This window comes from Oncorhynchus kisutch, linkage group LG3, assembly GCF_002021735.2.
Source record: "Oncorhynchus kisutch isolate 150728-3 linkage group LG3, Okis_V2, whole genome shotgun sequence".
In the NCBI taxonomy this organism is placed as follows: domain Eukaryota; kingdom Metazoa; phylum Chordata; class Actinopteri; order Salmoniformes; family Salmonidae; genus Oncorhynchus; species Oncorhynchus kisutch.
The window spans coordinates 17,615,033-17,635,712 of record NC_034176.2 but is presented as its reverse complement, the minus strand read 5'-3'; the positions used below and the strand labels follow the sequence as shown (position 1 = coordinate 17,635,712).

Here is a 20,680-nt window from a genome sequence, read left to right as displayed (position 1 = left end):
CAAAGAATGAATGGGGCCATGTATCGTGAGATTTTGAGTGAAAACTTCCTTCCATCAGCAATGGCATTGAAACGTGGCTGGGTCTTTCAGCTTGACAATAATCCCAAACACCGCCTGGGCAATGAAGGAGTGGCTTCGTAAGAAGCATTTCAAGGTCCTGGAGTGGCCTAGCCAGTCTCCAGCTCTCAACCCCATAGAAAATCTTTGGAGGGAGTTGAAAGTCCGTGTTGCCCAGCAACAGCCCCAAAACATCACTGCTCTAGAGGAGATCTGCATGGAGGAATGGGCCAAAATACCAGCAACAATGTGTGAAAATCTTGTGAAGACATACAGAAAACGTTTGACCTCTGTCATTACCGACAAAGGGTATTTAACAAAGTATTGAGATAAACTTTTGTTATTGACCAAATACTTATTTTCCACCATAATTTGCAAATAAATTCATTAAAAATCCTACAATGTGATTTTCTGGATATTTTTTCTCATTTTGTCTGTCATAGTTGAAGTGTACCTGTGATGAAAATCATCTTTTTAAGTGGGAGAACTTGCACAATTGGTGGCTGACTAAATACTTTTTTGCCCCACTGTATGTGTGACATAGAAGAACTCTTTATAGTTGTACTATATTTAAGCCATAATGCACAACGGGGTGTGGTATATGGCCAATATACAAAGGCTAATGGCTTTTCTTAAGCACAGCACAATGCGGAGTGTCTGTATACAGCCCTTAGCCTTGGTATATTGGCCATATACCACAAGCCCCCTGAGGTGCCTTATTGCTATTATAAACTGGTTACCAACGTAATTAGAGCAGTAAAATAAATGTTTTGTCATACCCGTGGTATACGGTCAGCCAATCAGAATTCAGGGATCAAACAACCCAGTTTATAATATAAAATGTGTTTCAAGAAGAATTGAAGACGTGGTCATTATTCTGAGGGAATAATTAATTCCTTAGCAACTAAATCAATAATTCTTTCCTTAGCAACTAAATCAAACATGATGGGAAATGTATCACCAAAGGATTTGCTCCTCTCTGCTGATCTATTATAACATGAAAACATTTGGAAATGTTTAACATCACAGCATATAATCAGTATAATTGAATTCTGAATGGTTTCAGATGAGCTATGGCATGTCTAGTACTGGAGAGGTGTTTGTTTAAGCTTGGGAGAACCAGGTTTTGTTTAATATTGCTGTTTGACACAGGATCTATATTGGAAAATTCTCTGATTAACCAGCTGCTGTACAGTTGGCAGGAATATGAACCTGCTCAAATACTCTGTTTTGTGTTTTGCTATGATGACATGCTACTGAGTCAAATGTTTCTCACATTGACTCCATCAAAGCCTTAATAAATTACATATTGGCTCCCGAGTGGCGTAGCAGTTTAAATCACAACCGGCTGTGATTGGGATTTCCATAGGGCAGGTCACAATTGGCCCAGCGTCGTCCGGGTTTGGTCGGTGTGTAGGCTGTCATTGTAAATAAGAATTTGTTCTTAATTGACTTGCCTAGTAAAATAAACGTTAAATAAATAAAATACAAATATGAAATTCATCACTTAGTCTATGTACTTACACCCCATCCTGTCACCCAATATAGGTTGGCTTTGTGTAAATAGTTGTTTTGCTGAAAACTGTCACAGGGATTGTTATTGCAAATTGCAAAGATGTGATTGCTTATAGAAAAGGCTCCCAAAACCACATTAAGCAACACTCTGAAGGTAGACCACTTTTTAAAGAAGAAAAACATCCTGATACAGTTTGATTGACTACCAGGTCTCTCTTTCTCCTGCTGTGTGCTTTGTCCACCCGTCCCTTACCTGAAACATAATAGTAGAAAAGAGACTGAGTGACCTGATTACAGCACAATGGATCTCATTCTCTCTGACACACCGTCTTCCAGTAGTGTGCAACCGACACTGCCTTCAGTCGTTGGGCTGCAGCAAGCTGGTATTAGAAACGTGAAAGTATTTGACTTTTTCAAATTCAGCAGATGATGTTGAATCAGTGGACCACTTGAGGGAAATGGAGCACATGTCAGCTGCTGTACCAGCAGGTGGCCAGGGGAAATCAAAGCTGAAGGAGAAGTCCAAGTCTACGCAGGTTAATCCTTGACCTTTGTCTCTACAAATTAGCAGTTTCAGGTTCCACTGATATGTGAGAGATGAGCTTGCACAATGCACCTTTCAATAGAGGGGGCGAAATCCTTCCATTTAAGCAAGTTTATCAGACCTTATACCTTATAGATTTTCCTTTTTAATATTTATTACATACTGAATGATTAATGAAAGATATTTTGATATTTCTGTTTACCGGTAGTCAAGCTTGCCATTCATTTGGATTGTCAGCGTATAGCTGGGTCTACAAAACAGATTACCTGGGATGTGTACAAAATTCAAATGTTCACGTCTGAAAACAATCGATAAACTTAGATTTTGCAGTGGAATGTTGACTCCTTTCATCTGATTCCATTTGATTTTATGTAACATTTAAAAGAAGATGCTTTCCCTGAAGTGAACGAATCAAAGACTCGAGGGCTGAATGGCCAGATAGGATTTAATGTTCCCTGCCAGCTACAAACCCAGACCTCAATGAATACCTCACCAAGTGTCTTTTGTATGTAGTATTGCTTTGAGCACTATTCCTAGTCTTAACACTTGAGACATTTGGCAAATCAACTGATTTTCTATAGATTTCTTCTATAGATTAAAAAATAATAATAATACTTCACTCACACGAAGAGCTAATCTCATAAGCTCTTATCAGTAACATCAGCACATGGTTTCTCTTGAAATAATTAGCTGTGGCCAATCAAAGAGTCCATAGAATCAGGCCACTGGACACCCTTGGGAGAGTTTTTGGCCCTTCCTCTTTTTGTTTGTTCCCCCATGATCCCACTAGACATATCTGGTTTACATATCTGGTTTCATCTCAAAACAGAGCCCATTGTTCCCTACAATGATATTTAACACTACAACAAAACAATATGTCTTTTGTAATGCCTCAGGACCTGGGATTATCTCCCAGTAATGCATTCTATTATAAAGCTGGATGAGGCAGGCTGGCTGGGTCGGTCCAAGTGCTACCACAGGAGAGGGGGACGGGCTTCCCAGTCACTCACTAGCTGTTCTTCAGCCAGGACAGAGAGAGGGACAGAGAAAGGAGCAGAAAGAGTGCGAGGAGTGTAAGCAACGACGACTGACACTGAAGATGGTGCTCCTGACTGCCAAAATCATGGAGAGGACTGCGCTCTTTGTGATATTCGGGGGTCTGGTCACTACTCTGGTCACCACCTTCATTCCCCTGTGGAAGACCTTGAACTCAGAGCTGAACGAAGTGGAGAACTGGTACTCAGGCCTGTGGCATATCTGCATCTTTGCCGAGGAAGTTGGGATGCAATGTAAAGCCTTTGAATCCCTCATGGCCCTGCCCATGGACTTGCTGGCTTCCCGGGTGCTCATGCTGGTGTCTGTGGGTACTGGGGCCCTAGCCGTGGTGGTGGCCTTCCCAGGCCTGGAGGGGGTGGAACTGGGCTCTGGGAGGCAGCAAGGGTTAAAGAGGGGCCTCCTCATTGTCAGTGGGGTGCTGTCCTGGGTGTCGGGGCTCACAACACTGGCCCCCGTCTCCCTGGTGGCCTACGTGACCCTGGTGGAGTTCTGGGACGAGAACCTGCCTGACGTCGTTCCACGCTGGGAGTATGGCGAGGCCATGTTCTCCGGCTGGTTTGCGGGTCTCTTCCTGGTCATTGGAGGCTCTCTTTTCTTTGTGGCTGTGTGCATGGCGGATCATGACAGGCAGCAGCGAGTGGCCAGCCTCCCAAACACCCCCCAGGCGAAGCCAAGGAGTCAGTACTACTTAAAGACAGAGGTTTTATAGTCTCATTTTCACTTAATGAATGGTGGTAGCTAAGAATGCCTAGTTTGAAGGAGAATGATAAAGTTGAATTCAGACTGCGACTGCCTGGGCTTATTTTGAAATATGAAAGGTCACATTTGAAATGTTTGAAAGATATATTTGTATATTTCAATATTGTTGAACATGGATAAAGTGCTGTATTTCTGATATAAAAGTGCAATGAAAACCTTTTTGTCTGTATCTTTTTTGCAGCCTCTCTTTTCTTAATTACATGAGACTCTGGTCATTGTAATTTGAGTGCCTACTTTGTTCCTGCACAGTATGTCTTGTCTCTTGATATGCATCAAGCTGGATGGGTGGTCTCTGTCGCACTGTGAAGGTATTCCTACTGGTGAAGATAATACAATTCCTTTCAATTATGAATTGTATGTTAAGAGAAAGGAAAAGATCACTGTGATTTTCCACAATCACTAAAGCTCGTAAAGGGATAGTTTTGCCACAATATGCCATGATATAAGTGGAGCTACTTGTTTTGTAATGCCAACTCTGCAGTTGTTTCCCTTAGTGGAGCTCAGGGGGCAATTTTAAAGGATGAGTTCTGTTTTTTACAATTTAATGTTAGATGGTAACTCATCCTGGAAGTAGTCTTTGGGTCAGGGAAAACTGTAATCCATGGTTTGGTTTTCTTTACAGCCACTGTAAACTTAGCCATTGCTAGTTAAAAATCAATGAGAGTGGTAGGGGCATGCAGTACCTTTGTAATTTGTTTTGTTGCCATATCACCTTGAAATAACATCAAGCTAAATAATTCAGTTGATTTGAGTTGATTTGGCCATAAACATTTTAATAGGTACGTATGTCTTTACCACTCTCAGTGATTTTAGTGTCTAAATTTAGCTGAAGTTTGTAAACCAAACCATGGATTACAGTTTGTCTGTGCCCAAAGACTGCTTTCAGGGTAAGGGACAATCTATTGTTACGTGTTGTAAAATCCCCTTTAAAGGTAAAGTTCAAAATATTTCAACTTCATCATCTCCACACCCCAACATCAACATACAGAGCCTTCAGAAAGTATTCACACCTCTTGAATTTTTCATCATTTTGTTGTGTCACAGCCTGAATTTAAAGCAAAATTACATTGAGATTTGTTGGTTGCTGGCCTACAAACACAGATTCAATCACAAAGACAAGGGAGGTTATCCAATGCCTCGCAAAGAAGGTAGATGGGTAAAAAAAATACAGACATTGAGCAGAATTAGTGGAATGGTATCAAATACATCCAACACATGGTTGGGTGCCATTCCATTCGCTCCGTTCCAGACATTATTATGAGCCGTCCTCCCCTCAGCAGCCTCCACTGGTAAGAGAGAGATGCATTTCAAAGCCCCGCCTCTTCTGAGATCTGAGATCTTAATGCCTGAGATCTTAATGCACATTTTGGCTCAGGGACGCTACTGTATGTTGTACAAGGAGTGAGACCCAAATAGACGTTTGTTTGATGAAAGACTGTAGCCTACTGTAAATGTAAAAGGGAGACAGCCAAACAATCACATGTATCACCAATAAGAGTAAGGTAAAATGAGTCACTCTCTGGGCCAATGTCAGTGAAATCAGATATTTAGTATTTACACAGTGTAGTATTGCCCAGAGAGTAGTAAAGGGGTTAAGCCTACACTTAAAGCATCTGACATTAACATTTGGAGATCATAGCACATAAATGAGGCACCCATGTGGCACACGCCTTTAATCTGGGTTTCTGGAGTGCGTGTGCGTGGCTGGCTATCCCTGGGGCATGGGGGGATTGGACTACTACTGTAATTAAATTCAACTGAGTGATGTATCAGTGATGTTATATTGTGACCCTCCCCCTGCCCTTGGAGAGAGACGATAAGTAATCTTGCCGCCCTCATAGTAACAATAACACAGACACACATGTATACAAACACATTACACATTACACACACACACACACACACACACACACACACACACACACACACACACACACACACACACACACACACACACACACACACGCACACACACACACACACACACACACACACACACACACACAGAGAGAAACAGTGGTGCTGTTCTTTCACTGTGTGACCAGCAGAGGGTCTTGTGAGCAGAGCAGCAAGACAAGCGACCTCAAATTATGCTTTTTTTGCATTGGTTGAGCATTACAGCCAAAGCAAAACATTTCATTTGCAATGCTATGGTTCAGATTTCTCCTCTGGGTCCGTAGGAATTGTAAGAACTAATGTCAATATGGCAAATGGCATATTATGCCACTTCAGTGGAGGCTGCTGAGGGGAGGACAGCTCATAATAATGGTTGATGTATTTGATACCATTCCATTTATTCCACTCCAGCCATTACCACGAGCCCGTTCTCCCCAAATAAGATGCCACCAGCCTCCTGTGCTTCACTTATTCCAAATTATTCAGCAAACATTTTCATGTCATGAAATACACAATCTATACCCTGAAATAGATACATCTAGGTTGTTCGTGTAATTGCTCTAACATTTGGGCATGGTATTAAGCAATTAAACAAGTATAATTTTCTAGATATGTATTTAATTGTATTTGGGTATCTTCCCATTCTAAAGCAGCTAATATAACAGCTTCATTACTATAAATATTCTTTTGCATTCTTATAACTTAGGTATTTTAATAGACTTCTTTTTTTCTATTGATCTATATATGAAAAACTTTCTAGCATTCAAAAGAATAGATAAATATCTCTAATTCCACAAAACCTGTCACCACAACTCATCACCACTGGTAGAATTTCTTTCCCTAGTACATTAAACAATGCTTAAAGATAAAGTTTTGCTGTTTAAAGGACTTGCATTAGGTTGTATCAGTGATAAACAGTTCAATATAAACAAAAACATGTATAATGTGTAACTATTTGTCATTTAAATGTATTTTTCATGGTTGTGAAGCTGAGGGACCGCAATTCAAGAATGACCCATCTGTATCTTGGTGCAGTATTACCATAAAATCAATTCCTTTCCAGTGAATATGATATGAGGTACTGTATGGCCATTGTCAGAAGTTACAGAGGGGATTTGACAGTCAATACATAATTTAATCCACACCAGAGCAACCAGCACACCTATGCCCCATCCCCCAAATAAATGAAGTCAAGGACATCTTATCAGTCCTGTTCCCATTCCATCCACCAAGCAAAGGAGATATATTGAATTTTGACCAATGTACATAGACACCCAGCTGTCTAGATTTAGTATGGGAAGTCATAATCCTGTCATTTTCTGGTTGTAAACAGTTTTTCTATTGGTAGAGACATCAGAAAACAGATTACAACCAGGTAAAGATATATTTTACTCTAACATCTTAGAAAGACGTCATATTTTGGTTATTAACTGGTCAGATAACCAGGTTACAATCCGTTCAACCATTACAACCAGTTCTTCTGGTCACTTCCTTTAACAGCCAATATACAACTGGACCATAATGTTACTTAAGAACGTCATTGCAATTAGTTTTGCCCACTAGGCAGTCAAGCCAGCCAGTAGTCAGTAAAATAGACATTTACAGTAGGCAGACAATCCTCCACACAAACAGGCAAGCAGGCATACAGTAGAGCACACATGCATGCATTAAGCAGGCAGGCAAGCAGGCAGACAATCAAAGAAAGCCGGCAGTCCAGGCAGTACAGGGGGGCTCGCAGCCAATCTTTGATCAGATTTAACTGGCCAGTCAGGCCTTTGGCATCTGAAGGCAAGGCTGAAAGGATCTGACCAGGAGGGGGACTGTGTGTGTGTGTGTGTGTGTGTGTGTGTGTGTGTGTGTGTGTGTGTGTGTGTGTGTGTGTGTGTGTGTGTGTGTGTGTGTGTGTGTGTGTGTGTGTGTGTGTGTGTGTGTGTGTGTGTGTGTGTGTGTGTGTGTGTGTGTGTGTGTGTGTGTGTGTGTGCGTGCATGTGTGTGTGCATGTGTGTGTGCATGTGTGTGTATGCGCACGTGTGTGAGAGAGAGAGAGAGAAAGAGTGAGAGAGGGAGTAGAGAGGGGAGGAGAGTGGTGGAGTGGAGTTGAGTTGAGAGAGAGATGGAGGGAGGAGAGCCGAGCACTGTGAGAATTCCTGCTGTGTTAGCATCCACCCAGCAACTCTGTCAATACTGCATACAGCTAAGAAACAGGCAGAGGCCCCTGGTGCTGCATTTGCCGGCTCCGTCAGTGAGAGAGAGCAGCTTCCACAATCCCCCCAATCCGTGTGCTGCTCGAGAGGTTTTTCCCAGGGATAACACACCCACCAGAGCCCCGGCCGCTACTGCTGCGTCGGAGGGAGAGGAAGAGACAGGAGGAGAGCTGAACAGTAGATACGGAGTGGGAATACTCTAGAAGAGAGAGACGATCCTGGGGGAGGGACAGGATTCTTGGAAGACTGGGTGTGATAGTATTCTAACGTGCTCCACAGGAAAGGCTGAACACTGGGGCGTTTGACAGACAAGCACTCAGCGGTGCACCTGCTCTACACTAGCTTGTTGGGTAAGACCCTTTTCCTCTTTTACAGTCAGTAGGCCAAGGGCTGATTTTATGATTGTGCTTGTTTCTGCTGATATGATATCTTAATGTGATGCTCAGTATATCATTAGACTTTACTACTTTCTGTGGTCTGTATCTGGTACAGCACTATGGCCATTCAGCATTATAGAGCCAAGGAAGTAACTCGGTTCTGGGAGCAATGTGGTGCAGTAATATACTGTCACGATGTGCGTAATAATGAGTGGACCAAAGCGCAGCGTGATCTGGGTTCCACATCTTTTATTTCTATGTGAAACTCAAAGCAAAACAAAAAAAATAAATGAACAAACGAAATGTGAAGAAAATGCAGTGCTCACATGCATCACACAAAAACAATATCCCATAACCCACAGGTGGAAAACATTCTACTTAAGTATGATCCCCAATTAGAGACAACGATAACCAGCTGCCTCTAATTGGGAATCATACAAATCACCAACATAGAAAATTAAACCTAGAACCCCACATAGAAAATATAAACTAGGACAAAAACTCCTAGTCACGCACTGACCTACTCTACCATAGAAAATACAGGTTTTCTATGGTCAAGACGTGACAGTATCCCCCCAAAGGTGCGGACTCTGACCGCAAAACCTGAAACAAAAATGGAGGGTTAGGGGGGGTGTCTAGTGTCGGCGGCGGCGGCGGCGGCAGCTCTGGTGTGGAACGAAGTACCCGCTCATCCTGCGGATCCAGACATGGACCCAGGCTGAACACGGTGCCTGGACAAGACCTAGGTGCAAAGGAAATCTCCCGCCATGGAGCGGGACTGGATGCTATGCCTGGACTTGGCACCAACGCCGAAGAAGACTCTGGCCTTGGAGCTGGACTGAACGCCGTGCTTAGACTGGGCATCTGCGCAGGGGAAGGCTCCAGCCATGGAGCTGGAGGTTCCGGACCATGGACCATCTCATGAGGTTCCGGACTGGGGACCGTCTCAGGAGGTTCCGGACTGGGAACTGTCGCCAGAAGCTCTGGACTGGGAACTGTCGCCGGAAGCTTGGTGTGTGGGGCCGGCAATGGTGGTACCGGGCTGGTGACACGCACCTCAGGATTAGCGCGAGGAGCAGGAACAGGACGCACCTGACTGGGAAAGCGCACTTGAAGGAGAGTGCGAGGAGCAGGAACAGGACGTACCGGACTGGGGACACGCACTGGAGACCTGGTGCGTATAGCCGGCATCAATCGTACCAGAACTTTAACACTCTTCTCATGACAAGTACGGGGAGCTGACTCAGGTGGCACCAAATCGACAACACGTTCCTTTAGTCCAAATCCGTGCATCCTCCACCAACTCAACAACTCTCCCATTTCTCTCCCCTCCAAATTCTCCTTCTCACAGACTGGCTCTGGTTCACTCCTCGGCTCCGCCGACTGCTCCATGTGCCTCCCCCAAAAATGTTCTTGGGGTTTCTGTGGCCTTCCCCCCAGACTTCGTCGCTGTCCCTCCTTCGCTGCTTCCACCTACTTCCATGGCAGGCTCTTATCTCCTGCCATTATTTCTTCCCAAGTCCAGGCTATTCTCTCCTTGATCTCCTTCAAAGACCCGGATGCCATCTCCTCCCGAGCACGCTGCTTGGTCCTGTTGGGATGGGATATTCTGTCACAATGTTTGTAATGATGAGTGGACCAAAGCGCAGCGTGATCTGGGTTCCACATATTTTATTTCTATGTGAAACTCAAAGCAAAACAAAAACAATAAATGAACAAACGAAACGTGAAGAAAATGCAGTGCTCACATGCATCACACAAAAACAATATCCCATAACCCACAGGTGGAAAACATTCTACTTAAGTATGATCCCCAATTAGAGACAACGATAACCAGCTGCCTCTAATTGGGAATCATACAAATCACCAACATAGAAAATCAAACCTAGAACCCCACATATAATATATAAACTAGGACAAAACCCCCAAGTCACACCCTGACCTACTCTACCATAGAAAATACAGGTTTTCTATGGTCAGGACATGACATATACTCAATACTCTGACAAACAGTACACCAATGGACACAAGGCACTTCACAAACAAGCAAATTCTTACACAGTGACAAATGTACAGTAAATTACAGTATTCAAAATAAACAGCCATATTAGATAGAGGAGGTAATTGAGAGATTTTCTGACCTCAAAACATTGACTGGTCCACTAAGGGAGATTGCTCCTATACATTTGTGTATGAGTTGTGATATAATTTATTTGTTTAGCTTTGTGTGTGTTTTTGTGTGTGTTTGTGTGTACGCACGCGTGCGCACTCCTCGGAAATGGGTTGTTTTATTCGTTTGTTCTGACCATGGAAACATTGGTCCCCTGCAGGAGTGGACACCCCTCTGTAAAAGGCTATTCTGGTTTTCCATGACCTCACAATTCCCTTTGCCTAATTGGGAGGCAAACGCTGAAAGCAGCACCAAAACGCCCTGACACTACATCTCGATAGCGCCAATGCCTGCTATTCAGCGTAACATCTCTTTAATTCTCCATTATTTGTCATATATCTGTAAACTTCAAATTTCCTAATCAGGCTCTATGTTTCATTTCAGTAAATTCAGATCATGTATCATGTTTGGAGTGGCATTACATGGTTAACACAACTAATTGTAGGTCGCTAGAACTTGTGTGGTATCACGTGGTATCCCTGCCTTATCCCATCAAGTGTACGAATGGTTAGCCTCTGAATTCCACAACAAGGTCAACGACCAGGGGTCTCTTCACAACCAGGGGTTTGTTCACAGTCCCCAAGTCCAGAACAGACTCCTGGTAACACACAGTACTACACGGAGCCATGACTTCATGGAACTCTATTCCACATCAAGTAACTCATGCAAGCAGTAAAATCAGATTTAAAAACAGATAGAACTACACCATGGAACAACGTTGACTGTGAAGAGACACACACACAGGCACCCACACACATGTGCATAGTCACACACACACACTAGCACATGCACTCTACACACACGTACATTTTACTATTGTTGTATGGTGGTATTATACACTGAGTCTATAAAACATTAGGAACACCTTCATAATATTGAGTTGCACCCTTTTTGCCCTCAGAACAGCCCTAATCAGACGGGGGCGTGGACTCTACAACTTGCCGAAAGCGTTCCACAGGGATGCTGGCCCATGTTGACTCCAATGCTTCCCACAGTTGTGTCAAGTTCTTGATACACACATGAAACTGTTGTGTGTGAAAAAAAACAGCAGCGCTGCAGTTCTTGACACACTCAAACCAGTGCGCCTGGCACCTACTACCATACCCGATTCAAAGGCACTTCAATCTTTTGACTTGCCCATTCATCCTCTGAATGGCACACATACACAATCCATATCTCAATTATCTCAAGGCTTAAAAATCCTTCTTTAACCTGTCTCCTCCCCTTCATCTACTTTTACTGAAGTTGATTTAACAGGTGATGTCAATAAGGGATCATAGCTTTCACCTGGATCCACCTGGTCAGTCAATGTCATGGAAAAAGCAGTGTTCCTAATGTTTTGAACACTCTGTGTACATTTGTGTTGTAGATATGTAGTGGTGTAATGATGTTATATGATGTACTGTTTTATTTTTAAAAAATTGTGTGTATTTTGTGATGTGCTTTAATGTGTCTGGACCCCAGGAAGAGTAATTGCTGCCAAGGTAACAGTTACTCTTCCTGGGATCCATAATAAATACAAATACAAAATAACCTACCTGACCTCCGCAGCCGGATCATGGTAAAACACATTTCAGACATCAAACATTACATTCCAGACTTAATGACTTTCACCACCTATTGCATGGAAACTTCACTGTCTATTAGCCACAGTAGCTACATGGAACCTTGTTCATCTTGGTCATATACAGCTATGGAAGAAATGAAGAGACCGCTGCAAAATTATCAGTTTCTCTGGTTTTACTCTTTATAGGTATGTGTTTAAAAATGTTGCTTTATTCTATAAACTACTGACAACATTTCTCCCAAATTCCAAATAAAAATATTGACATTTAGAGCATTTATTTGCAGAAAATAACTACTGGTCAAAATAACAAAAATATGCAGTGTTGTCAGACCTAAAATAATGCAAAGAAAATAAGTTCATATTAATTTATAAACAACACAATACTAATGTTTTAACTTACAGTAGGAAGAGTTCAGAAATCAATATTTGGTGGAATAACCCTGATTTTCAATCACAACTTTCATGCGTCTTGGCATGCTCTCCACCAGTCTTTCACATTGATGTTGGGTGACTTTATGCCACTCCTGGCGCAAAGATTCAAGCAGCTCGGCTTTGTTTGATGGCTTGTGACCATCAATCTTCCTCTTGATCACGTTCCAGAGGTTTTCAATGGGGTTCAGGTCTGGAGATTGGGCTGGCCATGGCAGGGTCTTGATCTGGTGGTCCTCCATCCACACCTTGATTGACCTGGCTGTGTGGCATGGAGCATTGTCCTTCTGGAAAAACCAATCCTCAGAGTTGGGGAACGTTGTCAGAGCAGAAGGAAACAAGTTTTCTTCCAGGACAACCTTGTAAGTGGCTTGATTCATGCGTCCTTCACAAAAATAAATCTGCCCGATTCCAGCCTTGCTGAAGCACCCCCAGATCTTCACCGATCTTCCACCAAATTTCACAGTGGGTGCAAGACACTGTGGCTTGCACCCACTGTGAGATTTGGTGGAGGATCGGTGATGATCTGGGGTTTCTTCAGCAAGGCTGAAATTTGTCTTTGTGAAGGATGCATGAAGACATTTTACAGTGGCGAAACAACATTTAAAAAACAATGTTAGATTTTGATCTTACCTTACATGTACCTTATGGACAAACAAACGTAAACAAGCAAGCAAGTACAAGACAAACGGGGGAATGCACTTAGTCACAATGTATGATGATTGTTTCACATGTTTCTAGAGCCTAGTATTGGGGAATTTATAATACATTCACAGTGTAAAATTGGTCGCCTCTGGAAATAATCAAAAAAATAATATAAAGTAACTGTCCAGTGTTTCCAGATTTCTATGAAATAGGACCTATATTTAACAACAATATGAGTTCAATAGTTTTCCTTCCAAAGAAATTGTAATTAAGTATGTTAAAAAGCATATTTTCTGTCTTGGAATGATGTGAGCATACCCCAACCACAGACTGTTGTGGGTGTATACCGGTCATTAAAAAGATTCAAGTGAGTAGACCGGCTCAGCCAATGACTCAACATGACATCATGTTCTATTAGGAAATAGCAAGCATTTTTTAAATGTTCTGTTTGAGATGCAAGTTTGAGGTGGGATTTTGTTTTGTCTACCAATTTGTGCTTTGGCCACAAATACAAGTATAGGATGAGTTAACAAAACTTCTTTCCACCCCTTAACAATTCAAACAATTGTTATTATTTCATCAGCTTTCCAGGGCTTGTTTTTATAGCAATTAAAGCTGAACAACAAGCTAAGTATTTGATCAGCATTGCAGGTTTTCTAACATAACAAGAACATTCGAAATGAGGTTAACTCCACAGGCTTGATTAGGCTCAGGACAAACATGCTAAATGCAGCTGTTAAATGTCTCGGACGGAAAAGGTTGTTGTTCAAGCGGTGGTTAACACAATCTTGGGACGATCAAGTTTATCTTGTAATTCACAAATCTGCAGTAATGGGGGATAGGTGTTGTGCTACTTTGTCTTGTGGGGTGTTACTTTGTCCTCGGTCCTTATCAGCCGTGGATGTAATCGAGCAGCCTGATTTACCTGTGGAACAGGTGTTAGGTGCATGAGATGTTAAATAACCAACTGAGATGTTAGTTAAGCAATAAGGCAAGAGGGGTGTGATATATGGCCAATATACCATGGCAAAGGGCTGTTCTTATGCACGACGCAAGGCGGAGCCCTTAGCGATACAGCTCTTAGCCGTGGTATATTGGCCATATACCACAAACTCCCGAGGTGCCTTATTGCTATTATAAACTGGTTACCAACGTAATTAGAGCAGGAAAAATAAATGTTTTGTCATACCCATGGTATATGGTCTGCTGTACCATGGCTTACAGCCAATCAGCATTCAAGGCGCAAACCACCCAGTTTATAAATGTAAATAACCAGTTAGCTATGCTCGAGGGACAAATTATCATGTTGGTTCATGTACAGCATAGAGAAACCACATGCTTACAGACAGAAAACATACACTCTTGCATAGCATTACTGGTGAAGATCTGACTGCATCTGCTTTCAAGGTTTACCAGATTACGTTGAAAATGGAACCCTAATGGTTGCTTGAGCCACATGCTTGAGGAACCACAATAATTTCTGATACATATTTACTGAAACTACTGGCCCATGATATCACTGAATGCCTGAGGCAGTGAGGAGTTTGTTAGCGTGTTGTTGTCTCTGTAGGGATAAGGGTCATCTACTGCCTGGCCTGAAGTTTCTGTTTGTGTATCGTCACACCCTGATCTGTTTCACCTGTCTTTGTGATTGTCTCCACCCCCCTCCAGGTGTCGCCCATCTGCCCCATTATCCCCTGTGCACAGTGCCTTGCAAAAGTATTCATTTCCCTTGGCGTTTTTGTTGCATTACAACCTGTAATTTAAATGGATTTTTATTTGGATTTCATGTAATGGACATACACAAAGTAGTCCAAATTGGTGAAGGGAAAAAACGGAAAGTAGTGCTATGAAGCCCCTAAATAAGCCCCTAAATAAGATCTGAGGCAATCAATTACCTTCAGAAGTCACATAATTAGTTAAATAAAGTCCACCTGTGTGCAATCTAAGTGTCACATGATCTGTCACATGATCTCAGTATATAAACATCTGTTCTGAAAGGCCCTAGAGTCTGCAAAACCACTAACCAAGGGGCACCACCAAGCAAGCGGCACCATGAAGACCAAGGAGCGCTTCAAACATGTCAGGGACAAAGTTGTGGAGAAGTACAGATCAGGGTTGGGTTATAAAAAAATATCAGAGACTTTGAATATCCCATGGAGCACCATTATAAATAAATGGAAAGAATATGGCACCACAACAAACCTGCCAAGAGAGGACAGCCCACTAAACTCACGGACCAGGCAAGGAGGGCATTAATCAGAGATGCACAAAGAGACCAAAGATACCCCTGAAGGAGCTGCAAAGCTCCACAGTGGAGATTGGAGTATCTATCCATAGGACTACTTTAAGCCATACACTCCACAGAGCTGGGCTTTACGGAAGAGTGACCAGAAAAAAGCCATTGCTTAAAGAGAAAAATAAGCAAACACGTTTGGTGTTTGCCAAAAGGCATGTGGGAGACTCCCCAAACATATGGAAGAAGGTATTGTGGTCAGATGAGACTCAAATGTAGCTTTTTGGCCAACAAAGAAAACGCTATGTTTGGTGCATACCCAAGACCTCTCATCACCCCAAGAACATCATCCCCACAGTGAAGCATGGTGGTGGCAGCATCATGTTGAGGGGATGTTTATCATCGGCAAGATCTGGGAAACTGGTCAGAATTTAAGGAATGATGGATGGTGCTGAATACAGGGAAATTCTTGAGGGAAACCTGTTTCAGTCTTCCAGAGATTTGAGACTGGGTCGGAGGTTCACCTTCCAACAGGATAATGACCCTAAGCATACTGCTAAAGCAACACTCAAGTGGTTTAAGGGAAACATTTGAATGTCTTGGAATGGCCTAGTAAAAGCCCAGACCTCAATCCAATTGAGAATCTGTGGTATGACTTAAAGATTGCTGTACACCAGCAGAACCGATCCAACTTGAAGGAGCTGGAGCAGTTTTGCCTCGAAGAATGGGCAAAACTCAGAGTGGCTAGATGTGCCAAGCTTAAAATACCCCAAGAGACTTGCAGCTGTAATTGCTGCAAAAGGTGGCTCTACAACGTATTGACTTTGGGAGAGTGAACAGTTATGCACGCTCAAGTTCTCTGTTTTTTTTTGTCTTATTTCTTGTTTGTTTCACAATAAAACATATTTTGCATCTTCAAAGTGGTAGGCATGCTGTGCAAATCAAATGATACAAACCCCCCAAAAATCAATTTTAATTCCAGATTGTAAGGCAACAAAATAGGAAAAATGCCAAGGGGGTGAATACTTTCGCAAGCCACTGTATTTATGTGTTCTCTGTTTGTCTGTTGCCAGTTCGTCTTGTTTGTCAAGCCAACCAGCATTTTTGTGTCAGCTCCTGCTTTTCCCCAGTCTCTCTTTTCTCATCCTCCTGGTTTTGACCATTGCCAGTCCTGACCCTGTACCCACCCGCCTGACCACTCTGCCTGACCCTGAGCCTGCCTGCCATCCTGTACCTTTGCCCCACCTCTGGGTTACCGACCTCTGCTTGACCTGACCCTGAGCCTGCCTGCTGTCCTGTACCTTTGCCCCACCTCTGGGTTACCGACCTCTGCTTGACCTGACCCTGAGCCTGCCTGCTGTCCTGTACCTTTGCCTATGTTGCTGTAATAAACATTGTTACTTCGACACGGTCTGCATCTGGGTCTTACCTTGATACCTGATAGTGTATCAGTAGTCTGTTTAGAAACACAGTGTGTTTACCTGGGCTGTTCAAAGAAAAGTAAAGACCCTTTTCTGAGTGATTGATGTGGCTAACGATAGATAGCTGCCTCTGATTGAGAACCACACCCGGCCAAACACAAAGAAATAGAAAACATAGAAATAAAGAAACTAGAATGTCCAACCTAGTCACACCCTGTCCTAACCAAAATAGAGAACAAAAAGCATCTCTATGGCCAGGGCGTGACACTATCGGAAAAATAGGAAAAATGCCAAGGGGGTGAATACTTTCGCAAGCCACTGTATTTATGTGTTCTCTGTTTGTCTGTTGCCAGTTCGTCTTGTTTGTCAAGCCAACCAGCATTTTTGTGTCAGCTCCTGCTTTTCCCCAGTCTCTCTTTTCTCATCCTCCTGGTTTTGACCATTGCCAGTCCTGACCCTGTACACTATCGGAATTGATTCTGGTCCTCGGAATTTAACATGGGTTTCACACAGATCCATTCTTGGGGTGGGTGTGTGGGGGGAAACTACCTAAGGGTTATGCCACAATGGCTAATTCCCTGCTACATTCCAGTAAAACGTATTACATTTGTGGAGAAAAGTGAGTGAAACTGACAGCTTGTTTGCAGGAAGGATTATTAGCACTGCTTGGGGACAGGCCCAACGGTGAGCGAATGGAATCTGCGTCATATGTTGAGGACCAAATCTGCTTAACCTGACTTTGGGTTAGTACAAAATACAAAACATTCATTCAATTTGAATTTGTATTGTAATTATTGATATGAGAAGATAGAGTGTACTTCCGTCTTCATGAAGTGTTTAAACCTTCATTGGTTTCTTCATAGGGAAACATCCTTCTCATGACAAAATGGCATTTTGAAATGTGTTTGTTGTTGTTGGGTCATTGAGATTGGTGAAGCTATAAAATTAGTGTAGAAAATAATTAGTGGTTGCCATGACATTTTCACAGTTTGTGTAGAGAAAAAACAGATACCCACATTCAGCCCAAAAGAACTAGGCTATCCCAGTTATTTAGCTTGCTCCGGTTCTATATTACCTTTAAAATGACTAAAGTGACTCTTGATAATTCCATGCTGCAAAACTTTAAACTTCTTGAATGTTTTTGTGATCCTTTTGAATTGATTTTATTGTGAAGTATATACACTCATATACTTTCGATGTAGCAGTATGACAACGATGACATGACACAGACATTTCTTACTGTGTGAAATGTTTCATGATTCAAAAGAGAGATCTTTCCATGTCTCACTTGGTCTCTGGAACTTTAATCACTTCTCCATTCAAAAGTGCAAGCTTCTTTTTTTTAACTTCAAGGACATTAAGATGTGCTCTGAATATTAAGTACTTTCTTTAGTGCACCCCGAAGTGTGGCTTGCTATTGCTAACGAATCCCACTGCGTTGTGTGATATACCTGTCATTCAGTGAATGCTTGTTTCTGTAGTGCTGCTCTCATATTCATATCAACAGCTGTATTGCAACAGTGGGTTGAAATATCACAAGCTCTGGCAGGGGTGTGTGGGCATGTGTGGCAGCAAAACAAAAGTGGTTTTGAAACTCATGGGGCCTCTGCCTACATTCAAAACACAGTGACGTGAAAGTTAAAGGTGCTAATTAGGTGTTAATGGTTAACAACACTTACAGTGCCTTCAGAAAGTATTCATACCTCTTTACTTATTACACATTTTGTTATTTGCTTTGCCACATTTTTTTGCAGTATTACTTTAGTGACTTGTTAGGAAGGATGTCTGTATCTTTGTAGTGACTTGGTGTATTGATACACCATCAAAGTGTAATTAATAACTTCACCAGAGGAATATTCAATGTCTGCTCTTTTTTATTTTTACCCATCTATCATCTACAGTTGAAGACAGAAGTTTACATACACTTAGTTTGGAGTCATTACAACTTGTTTTTCAACCACGCCACAAATTTCTTGTTAACAAACTATAGTTTTGGCAAGTCGGTTAGGACATCTACTTTGTGCATTACACAAGTCATTTTTCCAACAATTGCTTACAGACAGATTATTTCACTTATAATTCATTGCATCACAATTCCAGTGGGTCAGAAGTTAACATACACTAAGTTGACTGTGCCTTTAAACAGCTTGGAAAATTCCAGAAAATTATGTCATGGCTTTAGAAGCTTCTGACAGGCTAATTGACATAATTTGAGTCAATTGGAGGTGTACCTGTGGATGTATTTCAAGGCCTACCTTCAAACTCAGTGCCTCTTTGCTTGACACCATGGGAAAATGAAAAGAAATCAGCCAAGACCTCAGAAAAAAATTGGAGACCTCCACAAGTCTGGTTCATCCTTGGGAGCAATTTCCAAACGCCTGAAGGTACCACATTCATCTGTACAAACAATAGTACACAAGTATAAACACCATGGGACCACGCAGCTGTCATACCGATCAGGAAGGAGACACGTTCTGTCTCCTAGAGATTAACTTACTTCGGTGCGAAAAGTGCAAATCAATCCCAGAACAACAGCAAAGGACTTGCCCAGAACAACAGCAAAGATGCTGGAGGAAACAGGTACAAAAGTATCTATATCCACAGTAAAACGAGTCCTATGTCAACATAATCTGATAGGCCGCTCAGCAAGGAAGAAGCCACTGCTCCAAAACCACCATTAAAAAGCCAGACTACGGTTTGCAACTGCACATGGGGACAAAGATTGTACCTTTTGGAGAAATGTCCTCTGGTCGGATTAAACAAAAATCGAGCTGTTTGGCCATAATGACCATCGTGTGATAATTGTTTAGTTCAGTAAACAATAATTTCTTAAAGGTAGCTCTACTGTAGCTTAACTTCTTCCAGTGTGAAGTAATTGGTAGCTTTGTAAACTGTATTTTCAAAGTAAGTTCCCCAACACTGAAGACAAGTGTAGAAAACAAGGGACAACCTTTTCTCAGCCTTACATTGTTGCCAAGTGTTGCTGGAGGGCAGAGCACACAGGAATAGTACTAGAAGCTGCTTAGTTCTATACCACCTCAGAGAACCAAGTTAGGGCCTCTCTACAGGTTGACGGACAATTACACACCCTCTCCTTTTCAAACGGCAGTTGAAAAATGCCATTGAGAGCACTGTGGATGGTGCTGTGAATGCTAATGGTTGTTAATGAGTGCTAGGCTAGCCCTTTAACTACCACAGTGGCCTTTCCAGGACTTTGTCCATGTTTCTCAGCATCATGACTGGCATCATGAATGCATAGTAGTTCATTGTACCATTTCTAAGCCATGGTTGATATAAGTGGCTAATCTTCACGTGATATTATCTAAATTTCTTCAGAAAATTATGAAAATATAAAGTTTTCCTAATGTTGATATCAACTATTTGGTATCCTTAGGCAAACTCACAAACTGTACGTATTTCAATTACTAAAATGGGTAGTGGTTCACAAATGCAAACACACCACACACACACCACTTTATACAGAGGAACTCTAAAAAACATAAGTAGTCATGTGAGAAACTTTTAGAACTGTGTAGTCAGCCTGGTCTCATAGAATAGACGTAAAATTATTATGACATGTCACGTTTGGTATGGCTGCATAAGACAGAAGGTTACTTAAGGCAAAAATGAAAGTAGGGTGGTTGGTCGGGGTGGATGGGTGAGGTTATAACGTGAACGTTTAGTAACCCAAAGGTTGTGTGTTCATTTTAGCTTATTGGTAAATTTAGCTAACGTTAGCATTAGCCACCTAGCCACCGACAACAAATTGGAATTCCTAACATATCATAGGTTTGGCAAATTTGT

The 20,680-nt window shown here is 42.2% G+C and overlaps 2 protein-coding genes across 2 annotated transcripts in view; both read left to right on the top strand.

Moving 5' to 3' along the window:
* Positions 1-932: 932 nt before the first annotated feature.
* LOC109871467 (putative claudin-24) lies at positions 933-4,091 on the top strand. Its single transcript, XM_031815855.1, has one exon. The coding sequence runs from the start codon at positions 3,057-3,059 to the stop codon at positions 3,879-3,881; it is 825 nt and encodes a 274-aa protein (XP_031671715.1). The 5' UTR covers positions 933-3,056; the 3' UTR covers positions 3,882-4,091.
* Positions 4,092-7,948: 3,857 nt separating this feature from the next.
* LOC109871456 (apoptosis-inducing factor 3-like) overlaps positions 7,949-20,680 on the top strand; it is a 36,698-nt gene continuing 23,966 nt past the window's right edge. Inside the window, exon 1 of the mRNA XM_031817986.1 lies at positions 7,949-8,381. The gene's annotated coding sequence lies outside the window, so the exon portion shown is untranslated. The remainder of the gene's footprint in view (positions 8,382-20,680) is intronic.

Bases quoted from the DNA above. Each gene is read 5' to 3' on its own strand.
- LOC109871467 (XM_031815855.1), top strand. From the start codon at position 3,057: ATGAGGCAGGCTGGCTGGGTCGGTCCAAGTGCTACCACAGGAGAGGGG.